The sequence below is a fragment of the Perissodus microlepis genome, chromosome 11, assembly GCF_051167445.1.
Source record: "Perissodus microlepis isolate ML-2025 ecotype Zambia chromosome 11, ASM5116744v1, whole genome shotgun sequence".
In the NCBI taxonomy this organism is placed as follows: domain Eukaryota; kingdom Metazoa; phylum Chordata; class Actinopteri; order Cichliformes; family Cichlidae; genus Perissodus; species Perissodus microlepis.
The window spans coordinates 13,692,361-13,716,882 of record NC_140471.1 but is presented as its reverse complement, the minus strand read 5'-3'; the positions used below and the strand labels follow the sequence as shown (position 1 = coordinate 13,716,882).

Sequence of the window (24,522 nt, the reverse complement as noted above, 5' to 3'; positions counted from 1 at the left end):
AAGTTTGTTTTAATTCGTCCAAATGTTCCTCTCTCTCCAGTTAGAAGCGAGCTCTGGTGGTTTTGGTTGACAGGAAGAGCCCTCGTAGAAAACGGCTATTTACTGTTTTTTCTTCGTCTTCTTTGTTGGGGTCAGTAACCTGTGGAGAGAGCAAAAAAAGGGGGGGAAGGATTTACTTGGCAAAAGCTCGGAAAGTTTTGGATTTATCCGTGTTGGCGTTTAAAATTGCTATCCAATTTCTTCCTATTAGAGGTTTTATGGGCCTTCTTTTGATTTGTACATCTTTTTAAAGCGAAAGGCTCCACCTGTAGCTGAGGAAAACAGACAGGTGAGTCATTGTCTGGAAGGCGATTTGAATGGTGTCTTTAAGCCTTGTTGGTTATTAGCAGTCACGCTCATTTCGTTTTCTCCTTAAGGAGTTAACCTTGCTAAAGTTATTTGAAATAGTCTAAACTAAAGTTGGCAGTGATATTTTAATTATTTAAAGTTTATATGGCGAGCTTTTTAAAATGCCCTTGGGTCTGTTTAACCTGTTTAATCAGTGACACTCAGCGGTTTAAATTAGTCTCCAATACTCACTGCCAATATTAGCCTACAAACAAACACTTTTCAAACGTCACAGCACATGTTTTACATTGTGATGTATAGAATGGCAATGTGATAGACTTTTATACAGCCAGGATACATTACTTTAAATGAGATCTTCGGATCTCAGCGATCTCAATTGTATGTTGTATGTATGTTGTGCTTTTTCAAAAGCAGCAAAAATTGTAACTAATTTTTAAATGATCATCATCCACTTATCTGTTATTACGCACATGTAATTACACTCACTAGCCACATTTTTAGGTCCTTGGCAGCAAACCGATGCATTTAGGCATGCAGACATGGTTAACACAACCTGCTGAAGTTCAAACCAAGCATCAGATTGGAGAAGAGGAAGGATTTAAGTGACTTTGAACGTAGATTGTTGTTGATTCCAGATGGACTGATTTGAGTATTTCAGAAACTGCCGATCTGCTGGGATTTTTCCAACTCAACTATCGCCAGGGTTTGCTGTGAATTGTCAGAAAAGTAGAAAATGTCCAGTGAGTGACAGTTCTGTGAGAGAAAATACCGTGTTCATGTCAGAGGTCAGAGGAGAATGACCAGACTGCTTTGAACTGATAGGAAGGAAACAGCAACTCAGATAACCACACATTACAACGAAGGTATGCAGAAGAGAATCTCCAAACTTGTCAAACCTCGAAGCAGATTGGTTAATAACAGGAAGTTGAGATTTCAATTCACACAGGCTTATCCTGTGTGTTGTAATCTAAAGCTGGATAATAGGAGACTGAAAAAACATTATCTGGATTGATGAGTCTTGATTTCTGCTGATAGGGTCAGAATTTGGTGTTGCGTGGATCCACGCTGCCTGGTTTTATATGTTCTGGTCGATGGTGGTGGTATAATGATGTGGATTATCTTTTTTGGTACATTTTGGGCACCTTAGTATGAACTGTGCATCGTTTAAACACCACTGTTGCTGACCCTGTCCACCGCTTTATGACCACAGTGTACTCATCTTCTAATGGCTGCTTCCAGGATAATGATGAACCATGTTGCAAAGTTCAGATCATCTCAGCCTGGTTTCTTGAGCACTGCAATGAGTTCATGGTACTCAAATGGCCTCCACAGTCACCAGATCTCAATCCAACAGAGTGCCTTTTTGGGATGTGATGAAACAGGAAATTCCTAGCACGGATGTGCAGCCATCAAGTCTGCAGCAACTGTGTGATGCTGTCGAGTGGATATGGACCAAATGTTTCCAACAAATTGTTGAATCTATGACATGAAAAATTAAGGGAGTAGTGAAGGCAAAAGTGGATTTAATCTGGTACTAGCAAGGTGTACTTAATAAAGTGGCAAGTGAGGGTGTAATTCATAGTTGAGCACAATGTAACAGGAACTTGTTGGAAAGCCTGGGGGGGTGCGGGTCTTGGGTATAGAGGATAGACATACATCCTCCGAATTAAACAAAGTCAGTGACTAACAGCTGCTGTAACATCTCAGAGTTTCAGGAATTAATTGAAAATATAAAGATCAGATGTTTTAGAGATCATAAAATTTATCAAAGCAGGTTTTGAGTGAATTGTTTCTGCCCAAAGATAGACTATAGTACAATATTATACTACCTGCTGTATCGATTTTTTATCTTTTTTACACAATCCTATCAATGTCATGCTGCCAGACAAAAGGGAGCACCAAGGACTTGGACCATCTGCCTCAAGGAGTCAAGGAGAGGAAGAGAAAGGAAGAAACTGCCGCTGTCGACTGTTGCTTCCTGTTGTGCACAAATGTATGCTGAAAAAGTTGTGACTGAAGGAAAGATGGGTGAGTGCGCATATGAAATATACAAGTCTTTGCTGTCTTACCTCCTGCCTTTCACACACACACACTCACACACACACACACACATGCATGCATGCATGCACACACACACACGCACACGCATGCATACATGCATGCACACATATCTGAAGATTGAAATGCTGCGCTGGTCATGCTGCAGCCCATGCTGCCTACTTTCTGTGTCTGGGAAGAGACATCAGTCCACATGACAGTTAACCATTAACTGCTTTTTGCAAAGCTGGCTGTCTCTATGATAGTCACTGGAGTTATTTTTGAGGTTCTTTTAGGGTGAAAAACATATACTTGAACTGGCTGATGTTTTTCTCTTACAACAAGAATAAGCACCCAACCCAGGTAGAAATCTGATATGTCAAAGTCCTTTGCACACTAGCACGGTAAACTGTAACACAATATACTAACTGCAATAACAACATCATCCCTTGGCAATCGTAAACTAACTACTTACTGTAACCTTAGTTCTCCTGTTTTATTCCAACAGCATCAGGGAAAACCAACATTAAAAAGAAACCAGAGACTCCACATGTCCTCCTGTCTTTTGGTATTAGCTAAAATGTGATGTGGCACAGTTTTATACACAAGTTTTACGGCTGCAAATGACTTGACTGTAATTTATGGAAGGAAAGATAAGATTATTTGCCATGTTATTGCTGAAAGCCACTTGTGTCAGTATGAACTGTGACATTCTGTTTGTGATGTCTACATAAATACATGACCTTTCAAGAGCTCTTATCATTTTAATCCTAAAACAGTACTTTAACACTGTTTTTATCTCTTTTAAATGTGCTACTTATAAGTTGCTTTTCTTACCTTACATAAGGCACAGCTTTCCAGCATTGAAGCCGATAGTCTCCCAGGAAATGAAGTTTTCCTTAAAATGATTTCCACATCTTCCTCGGTTCTTCTCCTTCGGCAAGGCTTTGCTGTAATTTACTTTCTGTGTTTCAGCATGGGTTTGCGAACCACTAATGCCTCACAGAAAAGGCGTCCACCCAAACACAGGCTGCGTCTTTAATGTGTGTAATTATATGGAAAACACACTTCATCTTAGGTGTGTCACATATGTTGTGGCTAATTTTGTTTTTGTCTGAGCTAAGATTAGGTGGTACGTCATCAGCTTCCAGAGGCAATCTGTGTTTGTCTTAACCGCTACATGATTATATACCACGTAAGTGTGAACAAGTAAAGAAAAGGAAATATGCACATGCGTGTATGCACACTCTTCTCATAGGTTAGTGTGTGTGTCTAATTAGATTAATATTTCCTGTGTTCGTGTTTATTTTTAGTCTTGTGTGATAATGACCGCTACATGTATAGCTCGTGTTGTAACTTTAGCTGTGTGTGGTCTCTTTCTGCTCCTGTACTGTTATTATCCCACTCCTACTGTACCACACCTAGGCTTACTTGATGATGGACATTCCTCTGTTCATTTTGCAAACCCCTTAAACCTTTTTCCTATTTATATTGGAGGGGATGTGTTTGTTGAAGCAAGATCAGACCTGTTTTGATGAACCAATTACATAAATATCCGATCTTCCTGGTTTCCCCATGTCCAAATGTCGCTGCTTAGAGGATAAAGGATGAGACATTAGATGCTGACAATGCAGTAAGGAATGGAGAGGGTCAGCAGACCTAATAAACATCAGCATAGCACAGGGGTGTGAAACATAAGGCAGGGGGGCTGAAATTGGCCAGACTGTGAACCGGCCCACTGGACAGCTTTTAAAAATGTGACGGAGGGCAGATATTTTTACTTTAACTGTATTTTAAATAGGTTTTATAGTTTTTCCTACTGATAAAAGTCCCACCCCCATTTTTTTATTTTTATTTTACAATAGGTTCACAGCAAAATAAAGAAATGAATTATCCGAATTTTTTCTGTAAGCAAGGTCCATAAAGACATGGATGAGTGAGTTTAGCGTGGAAGAAATTGACTGGCCTGCACAGAGTCCTGACCTCAACCCGACAGAACACCTTTGGGATAAATTCGAGCAGAGACTGTGAGCCAGACTGTCTCGTCCAACATCAGTGTCTCACATCAGAAATGTATTTCTGGAAGAATGGTTCAATAAATACACTTATAAACCTTGTGGAAAGCCTTCTGAGACAAGCTGAAGCTGTTATAGCTGCAAAGGGTGGGCTGACATATTCAATTAAATTCTTCATTATTGATTAAGAATGGGATGTCTCTTAAATTCATGTGCATGTGAAGGCAGATGAGTGAATACTTTTGGCAGTATAGTGTATCATAAAATGCACTGTGGTAACATGACAGTAGTCATGTGGTGTGGTGTTTTTGTGTTTTTTAACTTGGTTTAGGGAGGCTTAACCTGTCGTCTGGTGCACAGCTGTTGCTTTTTAACCAGCAGTCAGATGCTACATGCGATGTTAAAAGTATAACATCCAACATCCCACAGAATGACTAACATGTGACTCATGATTGAGAACAGACATTGGAAACTATAAAAGAGTTTGTGGATGATCTGCACGTCTCTGTGGATTGGTCATGTACTATATTATGATTCATTCTTACCCTTATTTACCATAAAGACAACAAACCATGGCAACAATCTATCCAGACACACTTCGTAGCAGCTCTAAATTTGGACTTCATGGTAAAATTACACCAAAACAGTGATGTTGCTAATACGCACTAACTAAAATGTTTTTGTTGACTAAGCTTGTTGTTAGCAAGAGCTCAGGGCTCAGACTTTGTATCTTGTAAAAACTTTTGTTAGTAGCTTTTATGTTTTGGTTAGCTGTCAAGTTAAATGAACAGGATTTGCTAGTGCGTTCTTTCAGGGTAGCGTATATTCCTAATATCATTCATATGGACTACACTCAGTGCTTTATAGGAACATTAACTATTTTAATCCAATCATCCACTATAAGACCACAGAGATTTCAGAAAGCCCTGCCTCATAATACACACATTGACATGTATACCCACACACACAAGAGAAAAGTGGGTCTCAGGTAGAGGTAGATACAATGGAGAGCTTGTTCTGACCTGCTTTGTGATTAGGAAAATGGCATGTGGGGGAGTATAGCTGGAAAAAAGAAGGAACGGCCAATATGAGGAACAAGAAGGGTGAGTGGCACCAGTCTAGAGATGTTTCACATGTAAACTGGGTATACTGGAGAGAGAAACAGTTAGAAAGTGACCTTTATTCACATGTAGAATATGATTACATGTAGCTAAACAAGTCTATATGATGCTTTGTCATTTCTTCAAACACATTAGATTTATGTGTGGGTGTTGATGGCTGGAGTGTGCAGGTGGCAGGAAACACTACAGGGAGTGCAGAATTATTAGGCAAATGAGTATTTTGTCCACATCATCCTCTTCATGCATGTTGTCTTACTCCAAGCTGTATAGGCTCGAAAGCCTACTACCAATTAAGCATATTAGGTGATGTGCATCTCTGTAATGAGAAGGGGTGTGGTCTAATGACATCAACACCCTATATCAGGTGTGCATAATTATTAGGCAACGTCCTTTCCTTTGGCAAAATGGGTCAAAAGAAGGACTTGACAGGCTCAGAAAAGTCAAAAATAGTGAGATATCTTGCAGAGGGATGCAGCAGTCTCAAAATTGCAAAGCTTCTGAAGCGTGATCATCGAACAATCAAGCGTTTCATTCAAAATAGTCAACAGGGTCGCAAGAAGCGTGTGGAAAAACCAAGGCGCAAAATAACTGCCCGTGAACTGAGAAAAGTCAAGCGTGCAGCTGCCAAGATGCCACTTGCCACCAGTTTGGCCATATTTCAGAGCTGCAACATCACTGGAGTGCCCAAAAGCACAAGGTGTGCAATACTCAGAGACATGGCCAAGGTAAGAAAGGCTGAAAGACGACCACCACTGAACAAGATACACAAGCTGAAACGTCAAGACTGGGCCAAGAAATATCTCAAGACTGATTTTTCTAAGGTTTTATGGACTGATGAAATGAGAGTGAGTCTTGATGGGCCAGATGGATGGGCCCGTGGCTGGATTGGTAAAGGGCAGAGAGCTCCAGTCCAACTCAGACGCCAGCAAGGTGGAGGTGGAGTACTGGTTTGGGCTGGTATCATCAAAGATGAGCTTGTGGGGCCTTTTCGGGTTGAGGATGGAGTCAAGCTCAACTCCCAGTCCCACTGCCAGTTTCTGGAAGACACCTTCTTCAAGCAGTGGTACAGGAAGAAGTCTGCATCCTTCAAGAAAAACATGATTTTCATGCAGGACAATGCTCCATCACACGCGTCCAAGTACTCCACAGCGTGGCTGGCAAGAAAGGGTATAAAAGAAGGAAAAACTAATGACATGGCCTCCTTGTTCACCTGATCTGAACCCCATTGAGAACCTGTGGTCCATCATCAAATGTGAGATTTACAAGGAGGGAAAACAGTACACCTCTCTGAACAGTGTCTGGGAGGCTGTGGTTGCTGCTGCACGCATTGTTGATGGTGAACAGATCAAAACACTGACAGAATCCATGGATGGCAGGCTTTTGAGTGTCCTTGCAAAGAAAGGTGGCTATATTGGTCGCTGATTTGTTTTTGTTTTGTTTTTGAATGTCAGGAATGTATATTTGTGAATGTGGAGATGTTCTATTGGTTTCACTGGTAAAAATAAATAATTGAAATGGGTATATATTTGTTTTTTGTTAAGTTGCCTAATAATTATGCACAGTAATAGTCACCTGCACACACAGATATCCCCCTAAAATAGCTAAAACTAAAAACAAACTAAAAACTACTTCCAAAAACATTCAGCTTTGATATTAATGAGTTTTTTTGGGTTCATTGGGAACATGGTTGTTGTTCAATAATAAAATTATTCCTCAAAAATACAACTTGCCTAATAATAACGACTTGCCCCTGTATGCCCACTTGTTCGCTGTGAATTCTCTAGACAGTTACTCTTGTCTCTTGAGTGGGCTCAGCTGGCCATCACATGGAGTTTGTAATAGGAAGATGGAGGGGTATACCTCCTTTAATGTCTGACCTGACTGAGTTAGACATTTTTTGGTCTCACGTCTCCGTTGGATGTCTATCAATGTTCAGGGCTGCAGTGTATTAAAGCAGCAGTAGTGTAGTGGCTCTATCCAGAAATCCCTGTGGGGCTGTGCCAAGAAGGACATCTAATGTAAAAACCAACAACATTTCTTTGTGAAAAGAGAACAGCCAAAAATAGCTTTTTGGCATATTTTTGTTAGAGCTGAGGTATGGTGGAAAGAAAATGTGAAAGAGCAAACATGGGTCGTTAAGCTTAATCATACATCTCTATACCTCTGTTTGTATCTTCACCATCTCCTTCTGACCTTTGGGTCACAGCTGTTACTCACAGTTTCAAAGAACAATAACACCATTATTTAGCTGGATGGGAAGCCTGAGGACAGGAGAGGTGGAGGAGAGGACAGGTATGGAATGGGAGGAGGAGAAGAAAAAGGTACAAAGAGAAGAGAGGGAGGAGGCAAGAAAGACGTAGGGAGTTTTCAGGGATCTGTGTACAGGTAGAGTTAGTCAGGGAGCAGTAGCGGTTTTTGATACAGGCGACACGGGCGGTTGCCCGGGGCGGCATCATTGTGGGGGGCGGCATCACGGGCATCGGCCAAAAAAAATAAAATTGCTCGTACTCATGCACGACGTCATGCCAGCGCATATTGGGAATGTCGTAGGCACCGATCGGTTTTCTATCGCCCATTTGCTGGGAGTAAGGGCGCCCTCCGTTTGCGAGGTGCGCCTGCTGCTTGCAACACAGGGAGGAGAGGGCGGGGCGGCGGGGGATTCTCTGGCTGGCTGGAGCGGCATCTAATAACAACTCACAAAATAAAACAAAATAAAAACAAAACAACAAACACGAAAACACCAGACATTATGATACAGACTTTTAATTTGCACCGATGTTTTTTCGAAATTCTATACGTGAAAAGTGAGCGCGAGAGCCCTCGGTGCGCCTGCTCGCTGCTGAAGTCAAAGTAAACTTTATTGTCATCTCCGCTACATACAGTCCAGTATATAGCGAGACGAGACGACGAGGCTCCAGTTACAGCAGTGCAAGTAAACAAACAATAAATATAAGAAGAGTAAGAAAATAAACATATACATTAGGACTAGGGGTAAAAGGATCACTGACAATTTAAAATTTATAATTTACAGTTTGATGATTTAAAGTCTCACACACAACCTGTCGAAAGGGTCAAAAGCTGTTTCCAAATAGAGCACATTTCATTCATAATGTTGTAAATCCAAGCCAATTATGTATTCATGATTTGAATCCCGGGTTGTGCGAAATCCAAGAAATAAACCCTAGACAAAGCATATCTGTGAACTAAGGTGTAGGTCTATTAGGTTATGTTGTGGTGATCCTCGAGTTGGGGGATGGGTGTTCATACTGGAGTGCAAAATTAAAACCAATGGAAGATGGACAAGGGAGTGTTCGGCCAGGGCGCCAAACAGGCTAGGACCGCCACTGTCAGGGAGAGGTTATGTTGTGCAGTGTGAGGAGTTAGCAGAGTAGAAGGTTAAGGTCCCTGGATCAGCAAGTCTACACAACTATCACGTTTCTTGATAACAACATAAAAATTCAGCAACTGTGGAATCGAACAGTCTCACTATAGTTTCTTTTTAATGCAAATGCAAAAGATTTTTTAAAATTTTGCTGTTACACTTCTGCTGATCACATACTGGACAGAAAATCCACATAAAGTGAGTACCTGTGGTGCAGGAGGGCTGATGGGGAGTAGATCTAATAAGAAAACCATTTAAGAACCCTTTAAAATGACCTGATCATGTTTGTTTCAGTTACATGTCTAGGCCAACTCAATGTGTCTGAGCCACAGATGTCAGGCATGAACTCTGGAGGTCAGAACCGCCCACCAAAGGGTCCTTTGATGGATTTGCAGTTTGAAAATTGCAGAGGACACAGGCATAATTTTCATACTGTTCACTGTTATTAAGAATGAGTCACATCATAAGACAGATTGTCTAAACTGTTAATTCATCCAAACTAGTGTTCTGAAGTATCATTAGGTTTATCCATCATCTGCCATACTACATCAAAGTAAGGTAGTCAATCAAAGGAGCCAGGGTGACGTGTAAAGACGTGTAAAGACTAAAAATATGCAGAAAAATGAGACATATTGTTGAAAGTGCACTCATTACTCAGACATCTTGAAATGGTTATCATGTTTAGGGAATGTCATGGTAATTTCTGGGCTTTGTTATGAACTGTTCTCTTTTAAAAGTGGAACGATTGTACAGCATGCATCTTTAATGACTTAAAAAACAATAATTGAGTGCACAAGTTTGAATTTATTTTGGAGTTACACAGACTCCCACTAATGTCTATTAGCAGCGTGCACCTTGACCAGATGTTTTTTACAATCATAAACAAGCTTTGGCATAATTCTGGCTGGATATGTGACCACTCTTCACAGCAGAAGAGTTGGTTGGTTTCCTGGCATTGAACTGGCCTTTAAACACAGAACACAGATTTTCAATAGGATTAAGATCTGGAAGTTCATTCCAGACACGTAATGGGCCATTTCTCAACTAGTGCGGAGTACAGGATCTTCAGTTTAAGCAATTGCATGTAAGTACAAGTTATTCTGATATGTCATCACTTTGTCAGTCGGTGCTGAGCAAGAAGGAAGTCCCTTTTCTAAAATTGACATCGTCAAGCTCGAAATTTGTAGCCAAATGCTTTCTGGACAAACATGTTATGATCAGACTAGACAAAGATTGAACTATTTGGCTAAAATGGCAATAAATATGTTTGAGGGTGAAAATGTGAGGTTTTCAAACCTAAGAAAAATGTATGAGCTGTCAAGTATGGTGGTGGTAGCATCATTGCTGTTCTGCTGCCAGTGGTACTGATACATTGGACAAAGTGATGAAAGAACAAAGATGGACTGCCTCCAGGTTCTTCACCTCAAATTATTAGCTAGATGGTTGAAACTATGACACAGCTGAATAGTCCAACAGCACAAGGATCCAGGCACACATCAAAAGTTTTAGGAATGTACAAAGTATAGTAATGTTAAGTTTCTGGAATGGCTTTTTCAAAGCCCTGACCTCAAACTTAACTAATATTAGTGTACATATTCAGCTCCTGATGCTGTGTGGATTTGAGAAAATCCAAAATAAATCGTTCAAATTATTGTTTTTTAGATACTTTAAAGATGTATGCTGTACAGTCATTCCACTGACTGTACAGCATACATACAATGATCAAGGAAATTAATGGAAAGCCTCAAATCACAATGCCCATGATGAGTGTTTGTAAACTTCTGACCACAAGATGTAGGTATCTTTGCATCTGTCTCCATGATCTAAAATGAGCTTAGATCTCTGTATTCCTGTCTTTATTAAAACGACTTGAACGTGAAATGACCAGCAATACTTTTAAACACTTGTTCACATAGCTGAGGCTAGAATGCGGTGTTCTGGAGTAATTAATTTGGATTTTGTTATTAAATTCAGGAGTACATTTTAAGGTTTTTTACACTATAAGGTAAAGATGCTACAGTACAGTAAATGACTCGTCAAATTGTGAAGCACTTGTGTACTCAAGTAGCCACTTGACATATTACAGTTTAGTATTTCCATAAGTTTCATCATGGCCAGTTAATAACTATACTAATGCTGGTGTGCTTAAGTATATCATAAGTGAAATATAAGTTGATATAGTCAGTGTGGTTGGGTATTTTATTTATACTTGTATCACTGTGGATGCCAAGGACATGAAGGAGGAGGAGAAGTGGAAGTACAGTAGTAAAGATTTGAAGCTGCAAGTCATCTGATTTTAGATGTGCTGTAGTTATAACCTTGATGAAGATTGTAACGACAGTGGGTTTGTGTAAATGGTTGGTAGTGGGAAGAGACAGGGGGAGACATATAATTCACTATAAGGGATTGCATGGCAGACTGACAGTTATCGTAACGAGTTTCTTTATTATTATTTGAGTGAAGTTTAACAAACTTGTCAAAGCAAGAACAGGATTTATGAAACTGTTACAACAAACTGCAGACCAAATGGTTGTAGATCATGACAGTGAGCAACCCGACACAATACCAGGAACTTGAGACTGGCATACTAAAATGCTGTAATACTGTTAGGTTTTCAGTCCATCACATGTGTGCAATGAAAAATGAGTAATTACTCAAGGTCAAGTTGACAAGTTGTTCTCACAGCAGAGAAAAGCAGACAGGAGGGAAAACACTGAGAGCGACACCCCAGTGCAGGTGCAACACAAACAGACAGTACGTGCACTCAGGACAGCTTTGGCACTATATCATAGTTGAAGAGTTTGTTCTTGCTTGGTGGAGAAATGCTAGACTTTAGACTATTGATCAGTCAGTGTCACTTGTACTTTTCAGTTTGTGCCAGGGAATGTGCTGTATGTCTGCTCTCACTGGGGCTTGAGCCATCTCTGTGAGGGTTTGAAGGGCAGCTGGAAAGTAAAAACATGAACTACACAGCAGCTACGCGGCTAGTTTAGCTTACTATTTACTCTTTTAGATTTCATCACCTTTTCAGCAAAGTGTATTTGTTGGTGTGTTATGTAACGTTAAAAGCTGGAGTGCTGCACAAGCATGTTAGCATGCGAGCTTTTGTGCTTGTCAGTGTGTTGCTGTGCAAAGATGCTTTTATATTATCCTCTGCTATCTTATGTATGCTTGTTTGTGTGTCCTCAAATGTGTGTGTGCAGGGAGCAGGGGCATCTCTCTGACCTGTGTACTGACCCCCTGTCGGGTAATTGGAGTGTGTGTAACGCTGATGACCTTGGGAGCCATTGGAGCAGCCGTTTGGGCCGTAGGTCAGACTGCAGTTCTTGCACACCTACACACATTTGGTTCAAAAGTGTTGACGAACATAATCTGTTATTGTTGATATTTCTAGCAGTTGATATTCTATGCTCTGTGGTCTGTGCTGTCTGATGATGCAAATGCTTCATTGTTTGCTGTAACAGATTAAACTGATGTGCTGTTTTCATTAAACTTTGTAGTTACATATTGCACAATGGAGGAAGACATAGAACAGTATGATGGTGAGTCTACTGATAGCTTTGAATGTATGTCTTTCTTTCTTTTTTCTTCATTCTTTAATTATTGATACCGTCAGAAAAACCCCCCACACACGTATATATATATATATATACACATATATATACTACATTACAGGAGTATGTGCTATTGGACCAGTAGTTTTAAAAGTTGCTCTTATAACTCCCCACAGTTCAGGTAAATTCACCTGACCAGCATCTCAGAGTCTTCGACTCCACTCACAGGAGGTGGCGTCAGGTGTGTTCCTCCCCAGTTGATGAACTGCTAGCTAGCATCAGCTGTGAAGAAGTGGGATTTGTCAGGTGTGGTAATTTCACAGTTGTATCTCGGTGTTTCAGTGTGACACACTGTCATCCTCGGGACTAATGTGTGCGCGTGCTTGTTTCAGCGTGGTGAATTACTCAGTCACAGCCGTGTCAGAGGCCAGCGGCGATGCTGGAGACTTCTTCTGCGTCAGACAGGAAGAGCTCAGCTATGGCAAGAAAATCAAAGACTCATTGTATCCATGGTAACGCATACACCTGAGTGGCTGTCTCTCAGCGGTCTGCCCTTCTACTACACTGTCCTCTCTGTTGCTCTTCCTGTCTCTTCTTTCACTCGTCTTCTCTGTTAACATAGAGGACAGCCGAGCACTGGCTTCAGTTTTTGGATGTTTTCTGTGTCAGGCTGTTACTAACTCTGTCCGTCTTTGTTTCAGTGACTGTGAAAGCCGGGAAGTTCTCACACTGTTGTGCCAAGGTAAGATCGCAGATCTCCACTCATTCTGTCTGACACACTGGCCCACTTTATACACCGACACCCAACACCAACACTGTTTTCACCCCGGTGTGTAGAGCTCCCAGACACGGTCTGTTCTTGTCTTCTTTCTACTAATCTCACATGTATTTATTAAGCTATTGTCTGCTTTGTTTACTTTTTTAAATGGTGCTATTCTCATTGATTTCTTGTCCATAATATATCAGTCTTTCAACTAGAGTTTAAAAAGTAACTGGTCTTTTTCCTCACTGTTACTATCTTAAACCAGACTGCGGCAGACGTAGTTTTGCGGCAGACCGTATAGTGGGTGGTGTGGACGCCAGGCACGGCAGCTGGCCTTGGCAAGTCAGTTTGCAGTACGACGGTGTTCATCAGTGTGGAGGATCCATTATCTCAGACCGCTGGATTGTTTCTGCAGCTCATTGCTTCCCAGAGTAAGTGAAACAGATAGATTTAACACAGAAACAACAGCTTGATGGATTATTGTAGCTTTTTGGAAAATCCAAGGCATACATGAAAGTTTAATAAATTTGTGCAGACAGTTTGAATGAAACTGTAATTTTACTTCTATGAAAAGTTCATTTTCAACATAGCTGTGTGTGTATTTTGCCCTCGCCACATAGGGACCATCATCAGACTTCTCTGCCTGCTGTTTTCGTTTAACGTAGTGTTTGCATGGAAATTTAGATATTTGTGTGCATAAAAAACACATCACAGCTCTCCTATTTTTGCTCTTCTAATGCTAGGCGGTATCGCTTTGTTAATCGCTGGCGTGTGCTGTTGGGCTCCATCTACAATAAACCTGTCAATGCCAACGTAGCGGAGGTTAAGACCATTGTTTACCACAGCAGCTACCTGCCCTTTGTAGATGCTAACATTGACGACAACAGCAGAGACATCGCTGTCCTGGCCCTCACTCAGCCTCTCACTTTCAATGGTAGGACGCATTTGCACATCATCAAAATCTGCCTGGTTTCAGTAACTTACCTCCTAAATTTGATCCAACATAATTATTTCAGGATAAAAAAAATTGCAACTGTTGGTTGTTTCTGATGCTTTAGGGTGACACTAAAACTTAAACAAGCACTGTGTGCAGAATATTTGACACATTTTAAAAACATATACACATATATGTGTGTGATAAACTAGAATTACTACAATCAATTAATTACAAGATTTTAGGGGGGGAGAAAATAAATATCAGAGCATAAACAGTATTTATACTGAATAAAATACTGGAAAAAGTATTTTTCCAGTATTTAGTAATAATTAATCACAGGTTTTTAAAAAATCTAATGTGACGATACCTTATAGGCACTGAACTGATTACTTCAATTACTCTAATTGAGAAAGACTGCAGATTGGAGATGAAGTGCGTCAGATACTGTTACATCTCTGTGCTGTCATCTACTACAAGTGTTATTCCAGTACATCATGTCTGACATCTAGTGTTCAACATTTAGAACTGCCAAAAAAAGAAAAAAAAGATGGAAACACTTTGGGTGATGTCAACAAGCAAGCATGAATGAAAGGGGAACAGCTGAGGGGTTTGGGGGAATCAAGTAAGAGGGAAGGTAGGAATGGCTGGCTTTCTTCAGGGGGTGACATGAGTTAATGAAATGTGACAAAATCAACTGCCTGCTATTTTCATTAAATGTATGCATTTGTTTTGTTAATAAATATTTGTTTGTGTTTCATGTTTGTCTCTGTGTGTAGAATACATCCAGCCTGTTTGCCTACCTGCATATGGCCAAAGGCTGATAGATGGACAGATGGGAACAGTGACAGGCTGGGGAAATGTAGGGTACTATGGTGAGTATACGTTACATTAGTTATTGATAAATTTGGTAATATTTCTATAGAACGTTGTCTTCTTGCATTCAGTCGTTGTTTTTGTATTTAAACTTATCATATTTTGCATGAATACTGTGGTGCACTAAATAACAATAACATAAATATAATGGGAAAGGTTTCAGTAGCGTGACTAAGTTGTGACAACTGCAGATAACAACTATTCATACATGTCTGTTTATATTCAGGTAAAAACACAGTTGCTCATATTTAAATTTTGATCATTCTAAACTATAGGCCATCTAGCAGATGTTCTACAGGAAGCCAATGTCCCCATCATCAGTGACGCCGTCTGCAATGCTCCTGACTACTACGACAACCAGATCACTACTAGTATGTTCTGTGCTGGCTATGAGAAAGGAGGCACTGATGCCTGTCAGGTCAGATTGTGCTCATGCAGCATTTCTGTCTACTTTTGTTTAGTCTGATAAGTCCTTCTTTTACTGGCATGAATATAAATTGGCATACTTACTGGTTTGATGTTATATCAGTGTCATGCATGTGATTTTCTCTTATATTTTCCCATGGGTAGTTAAAATGTGAGTGTGTGTCTGTTGTTTTAGGGAGATAGTGGTGGACCCTTTGTGGCTGAAGACTGCTTGTCCAAGACCACTCGATATCGTCTGCTAGGAGTAGTGAGCTGGGGAACTGGCTGTGCCATGTCCAAGAAACCTGGTGTCTACACAAGAGTGTCCCGATTTCTGCCCTGGATATCCTCAGCCATGAGGGTAAGAGTCCTGCCATTTTTCATTTCATCGGACACTGCATAAAAACTGTCTGTGCAGCCCCATCCACTCAGCCAAATCTCCTTCAGTCCCAGCACTTTCGATCTTAATTGTTTGCAACATGTGATGTTCACTTGTGCAAGAATGAATCACTTGCAGGGGATGGGGTTGGAAGTGTGAACACATCTAATTAGCATCTGAAAAGGAGTGACTACATTCGCTCACATTCTGTCACTGGAAGAAGCCACCAAAAAAAATCACTTGTGATTTGTCATAAATACTGATCCACTGTTATACAGGCTTAGGTAAACATCTTCATAATCATAAGTCTGTGTCAAAAGAGACTTGTCAGAAGCCTCTGGACTACAAATTCCTGATTTACATTTGTATTGTAGTTGCACTATATTGCTGATAGAAATCATTGACTTCAGGTGTCAATGATTCTACTTTTATGGCCACAGGTGTGTAAACCAAGCCCTGAGGCATGCAGACTTCTACAAACATTGGTGAAAGAATGAGTCACTCTCAGGAGCTCAGTGAATTCCAGTGTTTTATTGTGATAGGGTTCCACCTGTGCGGCAAGTCCAGTTGTGAAATTTCCTCTCTATTAAATATTCCACAGTCAGCTGCTAGTGATATTGTAGCAATATGGAAGTGATTGGGAAACAACGGCAACTCTCTTTGGGGGAAAGAAGATTATGGCATTGGGTTGTTTTTCAGGAATTGGGCTCAATTTCTTAGTTCCAGTGAAAGGAAACCTTAATGCTTCAGCATACTGAGACATTTTGGACAATTTCATGCTCCCAGCTTTCTGGGAACAGTTGGGGATGGCCCCTTCCTGTTCCAATATGAATCTGCACCAGTGCACAAAGTGAGGTCCATAAAGACATGGATGAGCGAGTTTAGTGTGGAAGAACTTGACTGGCGTGCACAGAGTCCTGACCTCAACCCGACAGAACACCTCTGGGATGAATTAGAGCGGAGACTGTGAGCCAGGCCTTCTCGTCCAACATCAGTGTCTGACCTCACAAATGTGTTTCTGGAAGAATAGCCAAAAATTCCCATAAACACGCTCCTAGACCTTGTGGAAAGCTTTCCCAGAAGAGTTGCAAAGGGTGGGCCAACATCATATTAAACCCTATGGCTTAAGAATGGGATGTCCCTCAAGCTATTGTGCATATGAAGGCAGACAAGCAAGTACTTTTGGCAATAATGTTCCCAGACCTACGGACTGGTGGGTTTACTTCTGACATCCTCAGGCCTGTAAATCTGCAGTTACACCCAAGACTAAATATTTATGTTTCCTGTGAGCAGAAAGTGCAAATATGCAAATACAGCTGAAACTACTGGATCAGTTAGTAATAATAAAGTAGATTTTTATAGCACCATCAACATGATCTCATACACACACAAACACACACGCGCAAAAACACAATAAAGAGCAAAGTCAGCTTGAATAAACAGGCAAGCATAAAACTTAAAACAACACTCACTTACTTTATCTCACAAAGTGTTTCATGGAGTGGCACAGTGGTGCAGCAAACCTGTTTTATGGTATTGCTTTTAGGTATTTGATAAGGGAAAGGGGTATGCAACTATTGCAAACATGAATATGTGCCGTCCTCCATGGACCCTCAATGTGGTTGAACGTTCACTGGTTGAAAAGTGGGCTGGAACAGCGGTGTTCACCACAAACGAGAGAAGCGTGAGAGACATCATATCAAAAACATAAAGCATGAAAAGAACAGACACAATGGACACCATTTCACTTCTGCTCTTTCTGTGTTTTAACTTTGCTCTTCTCTGCTGCTGGCAACAACTAATAACAGCACTAACAAGAGTAGTCCACAGGCCAGTCATGTATGACCATAATCAGCTACAACATGTAGACAGCAGTCCTCACAGCGGTCTCTAGGATGTGACCACCATTGAACCATGTTGATGCCTGAACATTGCCACAAAGTTCTTGGTTAAATCCTGCTGGTTGCTTCTTCTTCACGATTTTCCAGAACCCAACAATATATTTGTCGGGTTAATTTCAAACTGGCAGCAGGTTTGGATAAGAGAGTGACTTCCCGCAGCTTTGTAATGGATTTGCTTGTCATCCTATGTCAACTGTGACAATGATTAAGAAAATGGATGGATAATTGTGTGATAATAAAAGAAAACTACTGCTGTATCTCAGAGGCTTGATGATCTCCTGAGAGGAAAAATTGAGACGCTAAAAGGAAAGAATGGACTGTTGTACATCAGCTTCATGTCATACTGTGATAGAGAGGCTCAGGAGCATTTCCTTTTAATTTCAGCTCTGCTGTTCTAGTCAGCAACGTATCCTTGATGGCCCAAAATCATTAAGGTTAAGTCACTGACTAGAACTCTAAACTGGCAACCACTGATCAAAACTCTTGACTGGAAAAGCCAAGATTGTATGATTTTATAACAGCCTAATCTCACCAGTCAGTAACTTTATGTAGTCTGAGACAGTTATAAGAGACTAAGGATAAAGTATACAATATAAAATATAATGTTTGGTATAAATACATTTAGAACCCCCCCCCGTGTATACAGGTCAGTGGTAGTGTGGAGATTGACTTGAGGTGACATTCAGTCAGAGATTAAATTCATTTCATTAGGCCACAGTCACACAGAGGATCTCATTATCCACGCGGTGATGTTCTGGACTTTCAGCTAGAGCGTCGTCCAAAGGAGACATGTCTGTGTCATCGGGCGAGCTCAGTCTGTCAAAACACAAAGCAAATACATCATAAAACATACAGCAGGTATTCAATTTAAACAGAAGAATGTGTCTCATGCTTTTGTTTTTAAACTTACAGTTCTTCAGTTTTGTAACTAGTGCAGTCGTTCTCAAAGTTGTGATGATTCATAGCTCTCTATAAAAAACACACCAAGACACAAACTGGATTATAATCTTTTTCATCTATATTCTTATAAGGAAGCTTGAGTGCTACTCAGTAGTTAATAAAACCATCACCCAACCTGGGGGATAAGATGCTCTTTGAAATGTTTCTTTGCTGCATCTGGATTGTATGCGTTTGGAGGATTTCTGTCTGAATCCGGTCCAATATGCAGACGTCTGTGATGTGTAGATGTGTATTTTGGATTAGCTTCCAATCTAGCCTGAAGAGTCGCACACAGATCGGTGAGTTCTTTGCTTCGAAAGGAAGGAGGCCTAACAATCCACCCAGCCACCCCTTCAACAGCGCCATCCTCCTCATCGGACATCAAATCAATTGTTACACCCCTCCAGAAGTCCAGTTCATCTGCACTGAGGACTCCCTGCCTGGCTTCCAGCAGCTGTAAGCAGAGCAGTACATACAGTTGTGGACGTGCAACCTCTGTGTGGTGACAGTTTGTGCACTAATGTGACTGAAAAACAGTGCAGCAGTACTGTCAGTGAGTTTAAATCACATCAGATAACTTTACCCTTTTCCTTCTCTGACGGCTGCGGGCTGCAGTCTTCATTGCTTCAGCCTGGGCTGCAAGGTCCGGCTGGCTGTAGCGGAAATTCCTGCGTATGGTCTCATAGTATGTTTTACAGGCAGCTGGAACCATTAAAAGAGCATGTTACAAACCTGGAAACAGACAAAGCTACAGTAAAAGAGTAAAGCACAAACAGTGCTTACATAGAATGGCATCTCTAGCCACGTTGTGCAAATCCGGACTTTCAGCCAGAGCTTGGACCAAATGAGACGTGACTGCCTCATTGTGAGGCGAGCTCAGTCTGCGAAATCCAGATGTTTACACGTCAGCGATCACATTGCGATATATATGTATATATGTATTACACAGCCTGTACAACTTACACGACATAATATCTCACCCTTCTTCAGGATTGTAGCGCTTGCGATTTCCCTTGGCGTTATGAAAACGACGCACCGCCTCCTACAAAATAAAACACCATAATTGACTTTATGAACAAACTCTCTCATCCAGCTGTTCACAGCTCGTCAAATGTGCTAGTCGTTTAGAGCTTAGCAGTTAGCAGTGGCTTCTCTCTGCCTCTCCTGCTCGGGGTGTTTGTGCGGCTCTCCTCTGCCTCCTTAACGCACACGCCGCATACATGCACACATACATACCGCAATCTTGGGATTGTGCGCCCGTCTTTTCCTCTTCTCCTCCACACAAGCGCGGGAGTTCACTACTTCTTCTAAAGCGGTCATCCTCTCGTCTATGGAGTGCAGTTTTGCGTTTACCGCTGTTAGTTGCTCATTCACATCAGCAGCAAACCGAGCCAGCTGACGAGACAGCCCTCTCACAGCAGTGAGCAGTTTGTGGTCTCTGCTGTCCGGAGCAGCCAGCCCCGGTCTGTGCGGAGGAGTTCCCGGAGCGATGGAAGAGAAACGACGTCCCGGCATTGCACGGAAAATCCAAGCCGCCAACACACGGTGTCCTAAATCTACCTAGCCTGACAACTTCTCACCAGGCGGAGAATAACATGCTCATATGGTAATAAGAGACGCTCTTCGCGAGGTTCCTCCAATCACCTGCAAGGTCCTGGTCACATGGAAACCTCATCCAATTATATGCGAGGCTAAGGTCACAGGTGCTCCCGGCCGGTGTGGCGCCCCCCCCCGCCCCCGAACCTCATTTGCATTTTTATAACTTACAATATTTTCATTTGCGTGTGAAAGCCTCCACCTTACCTGGGTGGTGCCAGGCTTCTCTGACATGCAAAACTAGCTGAAATTCAAGCTCAACATAGATTCCCAGCAGTTCCTGATTTTATGTGCTGCGTACAAAATCCTGATCTCTACCTGCACCTCTGCTGCAAATCACTGTGCTGCTTACTTCAGAACCCCCACTTTCACGTGGCGATGTTCTTATTAGCGTTTTACTGTATTACTTGAATTTTATTATCTTCTAATAACGACAGAAACACAATGGTGGTGTTTACATATGTTGGGCAACATAACCTGCTGAAGTTCAAGAAAACATCAGAATGGAGAAACTGATAGGAAGGCAACGGCCTGTTACAACAGAGGTATGCAGATTTCTGAATGCACACCAGTCACAGGAGTGATGGTGTCACTCCTGCCAGCAAAGAATGGAAAAATTAGACTACACAGGCTCGTCAAAACTGGACATCAGAAGACTGGAAAAACACTGCCTGGCCTGATGAGCCTGCACAATTTGTGAGGTCAGACACTGATGTTGGGTGAGAAGGCCTGGCTCGCAGTCTCTCCAGCAATTCATCCCAGAGGTGTTTTGTAAGATTGAGGTCAGGACTCTGTGGAGGTCAGCCTTCCACATTAAACTCGTTCATCCATGTCTTTATGGACCTTGCTTTGTGTATAGTCATGTTGAAACAGGAAGGGGTCATCCTCAAACTGTTTCCACAATGTTGGGAGCATGAAATTGTCTGAAATGCCACAGGGCGACCGTGGTTCAGGGGGTTGGGAAGCTCATCTGTAACCAGAAGGTTGCCGGTTCAATCCCCCAGCTCTCTCTGTCCTGGTCGTTGTGTCCTTGGACAAGACACTTTATAGTACCGCTTACTGGTGTTGGCCAGAAGGGTAACGTGCCGATGGCGCGATATGCTTCTGTCAGTCTGTCCCAGGGCAGCTGTGGCTACAACTGTAGTTTGCCTGCACCAGTGTGTGTGAATGAATAGTGGAATGTAAAGCGCTATATAAATGCAGTCCATTATAAAATGTCTCTTTATGTTGAAGTATTAAGGTTTCCTTTCACTGGAACTAAGGGGCTGAGCCCAATTCCTGAAAAACAATCCAACACCATAATCCCCCCTTCACCGAACCGAGTTGCAGTTGTTTCCCAATCACTTCCACTTTGTTATAATACCACTAACAGTTAACTGTGGAATATTTAGTGTTACATTGAGACCTGAGAGCGACTCATTTTTTCACAAATGTTTGTCGAAGCAGTCTGCATGTCTTAGTGCTTGGTTATACAGGGAGTGCAGAATTATTAGGCAAGTTGTATTTTTGAGGAATAATTTTATTATTGAACAACAACCATGTTCTCAATGAACCCAAAAAACACATTAATATCAAAGCTGAATGTTTTTGGAAGTAGTTTTTAGTTTGTTTTTAGTTTTAGCTATTTTAGGGGGATATCTGTGTGTGCAGGTGACTATTACTGTGCATAATTATTAGGCAACTTAACAAAAAACAAATATATACCCATTTCAATTATTTATTTTCACCAGTGAAACCAATATAACATCTCCACATTCACAAATATACATTTCTGACATTCAAAAACAAAACAAAAACAAATCAGCGACCAATATAGCCACCTTTCTTTGCAAGGACACTCAAAAGCCCGCCATCCATGGATTCTGTCAGTGTTTTGATCTGTTCACCATCAACATTGCGTGCAGCAGCAACCACAGCCTCCCAGACACTGTTCAGAGAGGTGTACTGTTTTCCCTCCTTGTAAATCTCACATTTGATGATGGACCACAGGTTCTCAATGGGGTTCAGATCAGGTGAACAAGGTGGCCATGTCATTAGTTTTTCCTTCTTTTATACCCTTTCTTGCCAGCCACGCTGTGGAGTACTTGGACGCGTGTGATGGAGCATTGTCCTGCATGAAAATCATGTTTTTCTTGAAGGATGCAGACTTCTTCCTGTACCACTGCTTGAAGAAGGTGTCTTCCAGAAACTGGCAGTAGGACTGGGAGTTGAGCTTGACTCCATCCTCAACCCGAAAAGGCCCCACAAGCTCATCTTTGATGATACCAGCCCAAACCAGTACTCCACCTCCACCTTGCTGGCGTCGTCGGACTGGAGCTCTCTGCCATTTACCAATCCAGCCACGGGCCCATCCATCTGGCCCATCAAGACTCACTCTCATTTCATCAGTCCATAAAACCTTAGAAAAATCAGTCTTGAGATATTTCTTGGCCCAGTCTTGACGTTTCAGCTTGTGTGTCTTGTTCAGTGGTGGTCGTCTTTCAGCCTTTCTTACCTTGGCCATGTCTCTGAGTATTGCACACCTTGTGCTTTTGGGCACTCCAGTGATGTTGCAGCTCTGAAATATGGCCAAACTGGTGGCAAGTGGCATCTTGGCAGCTGCACGCTTGACTTTTCTCAGTTCATGGGCAGTTATTTTGCGCCTTGGTTTTTCCACACGCTTCTTGCGACCCTGTTGACTATTTTGAATGAAACGCTTGATTGTTCGATGATCACGCTTCAGAAGCTTTGCAATTTTGAGACTGCTGCATCCCTCTGCAAGATATCTCACTATTTTTGACTTTTCTGAGCCTGTCAAGTCCTTCTTTTGACCCATTTTGCCAAAGGAAAGGACGTTGCCTAATAATTATGCACACCTGATATAGGGTGTTGATGTCATTAGACCACACCCCTTCTCATTACAGAGATGCACATCACCTAATATGCTTAATTGGTAGTAGGCTTTCGAGCCTATACAGCTTGGAGTAAGACAACATGCATGAAGAGGATGATGTGGACAAAATACTCATTTGCCTAATAATTCTGCACTCCCTGTATACCTGTGCCCATGAAATTGATGAGAAGACCTGAAGTTAATGTTTTGGATGGGTTGCTGAATATTGATGTTTTAAGATGAATAGAATGATACAATTAAGAATTTCATCCTGTTATAACATGTTCAATTCTGCTTTTGTTTTTCCTCAGAACTATCAAAACTCACCTGGTGTTCATAAAATGGCACGGACATGAGATTCCTGCTTTCATGTTTCTGCTTTTTCCACTCTTGGATGACAAAATGGACAGTCCCCATAAGTGATACTGTGACTACATAGGTGCTACGACAGGGGGAAACAAGGCTGTGATGTTCCCCTCTCGTCAAGCCTTCCATTCTCACTGAAACATTTTTCTGAGGATTTTAACAACTCTCTGAGCCTTTACTGTAGAGTGAAAAGTCTGGACACAGTCACACCTTCATATTCATACCGTACATATTATCAAATGTTAACAGAGGCTTATGTCTTTGCAGGGATACACAGACAGAGCCCAGACATGAGGATTTCAAGTGATGAGCTTACTGATTCACTGCAGTAATCAGAACCACTACAGATTGTAAACTACATTACTTTTCTGACACCATTTTCTTTGTATTTCTGTGGGGAAAAAAAGTTACCAGAAGTAAACCTATAAATACAACATCAGTTAATTGTGTACTTATAAGGTCTGTTTGAAGAATTCATGATGTAATTTCAAGCCTCATTTTATGAAATTCTTCTTTATGTGGAGATTTTATTTGTTCGCCCCACGCAAGTCACTTTCTTCAGTGTTGGTCTTCCTGCAGCCTTCTACTCAGCAAACCGCAGTGAGTGCACCCTGCATCATCAATTAGTACTAAATACTTAAAGTACTTTGGTCTTAACAGATAAATAGAGATTAGTGCTAATTAACATGTAGAGTAATCCTGGAGTTTCTGTTTTTTAAACTTAAAACTCATAGCAGTCATTTACAGTTCAACCTGTACGTGTGTGATACACGCCATATCTTTTTATATGCAGTAGCTTTACTTTTTTATAATAAAAATAATAATAAATCATACAGATTACAGTTAAAATCCATCTGTGTTTTGTTGTTGCCTTGTAAATATTAGTCAGTGTCTTGTTTATGTAGATGTTTATTTGTGACATTTTACACATGTCTAAAAGACTTGCTGATCTGAAGAGCCAACAGTGCAATACCGACTATAATCATGTTCTTATTAAATATGTACTTTGCAGACTTTTATACTTCTACTTGTGA

General features: G+C 41.3%; 2 protein-coding genes across 2 annotated transcripts; one reads left to right on the top strand and one right to left on the bottom strand.

Moving 5' to 3' along the window:
- The first annotated feature begins 121 nt into the window (after positions 1-121).
- Positions 122-24,507, top strand: hpn (hepsin). The gene is made up of 13 exons (XM_084943332.1): positions 122-328; positions 2,234-2,376; positions 12,107-12,214; positions 12,404-12,445; positions 12,634-12,763; positions 12,850-12,969; positions 13,159-13,199; positions 13,486-13,651; positions 13,964-14,154; positions 14,934-15,029; positions 15,306-15,448; positions 15,632-15,796; positions 23,434-24,507. Exons 2-13 carry the CDS (start codon positions 2,340-2,342, stop codon positions 23,476-23,478), a joined length of 1,284 nt encoding a protein of 427 aa, XP_084799458.1. The 5' UTR covers positions 122-328; positions 2,234-2,339; the 3' UTR covers positions 23,479-24,507.
- LOC146377369 (uncharacterized protein C14orf93-like) lies at positions 16,327-20,283 on the bottom strand. Its single transcript, XM_084943335.1, has 7 exons — positions 19,891-20,283; positions 19,635-19,696; positions 19,438-19,535; positions 19,238-19,356; positions 18,791-19,108; positions 18,626-18,684; positions 16,327-18,531 (listed from the first exon to the last, which is right to left on the bottom strand). The coding sequence occupies exons 1-7, from the start codon at positions 20,167-20,169 to the stop codon at positions 18,423-18,425; spliced, it is 1,044 nt and encodes a 347-aa protein (XP_084799461.1). The 5' UTR covers positions 20,170-20,283; the 3' UTR covers positions 16,327-18,422.
- Positions 24,508-24,522: the final 15 nt, after the last annotated feature.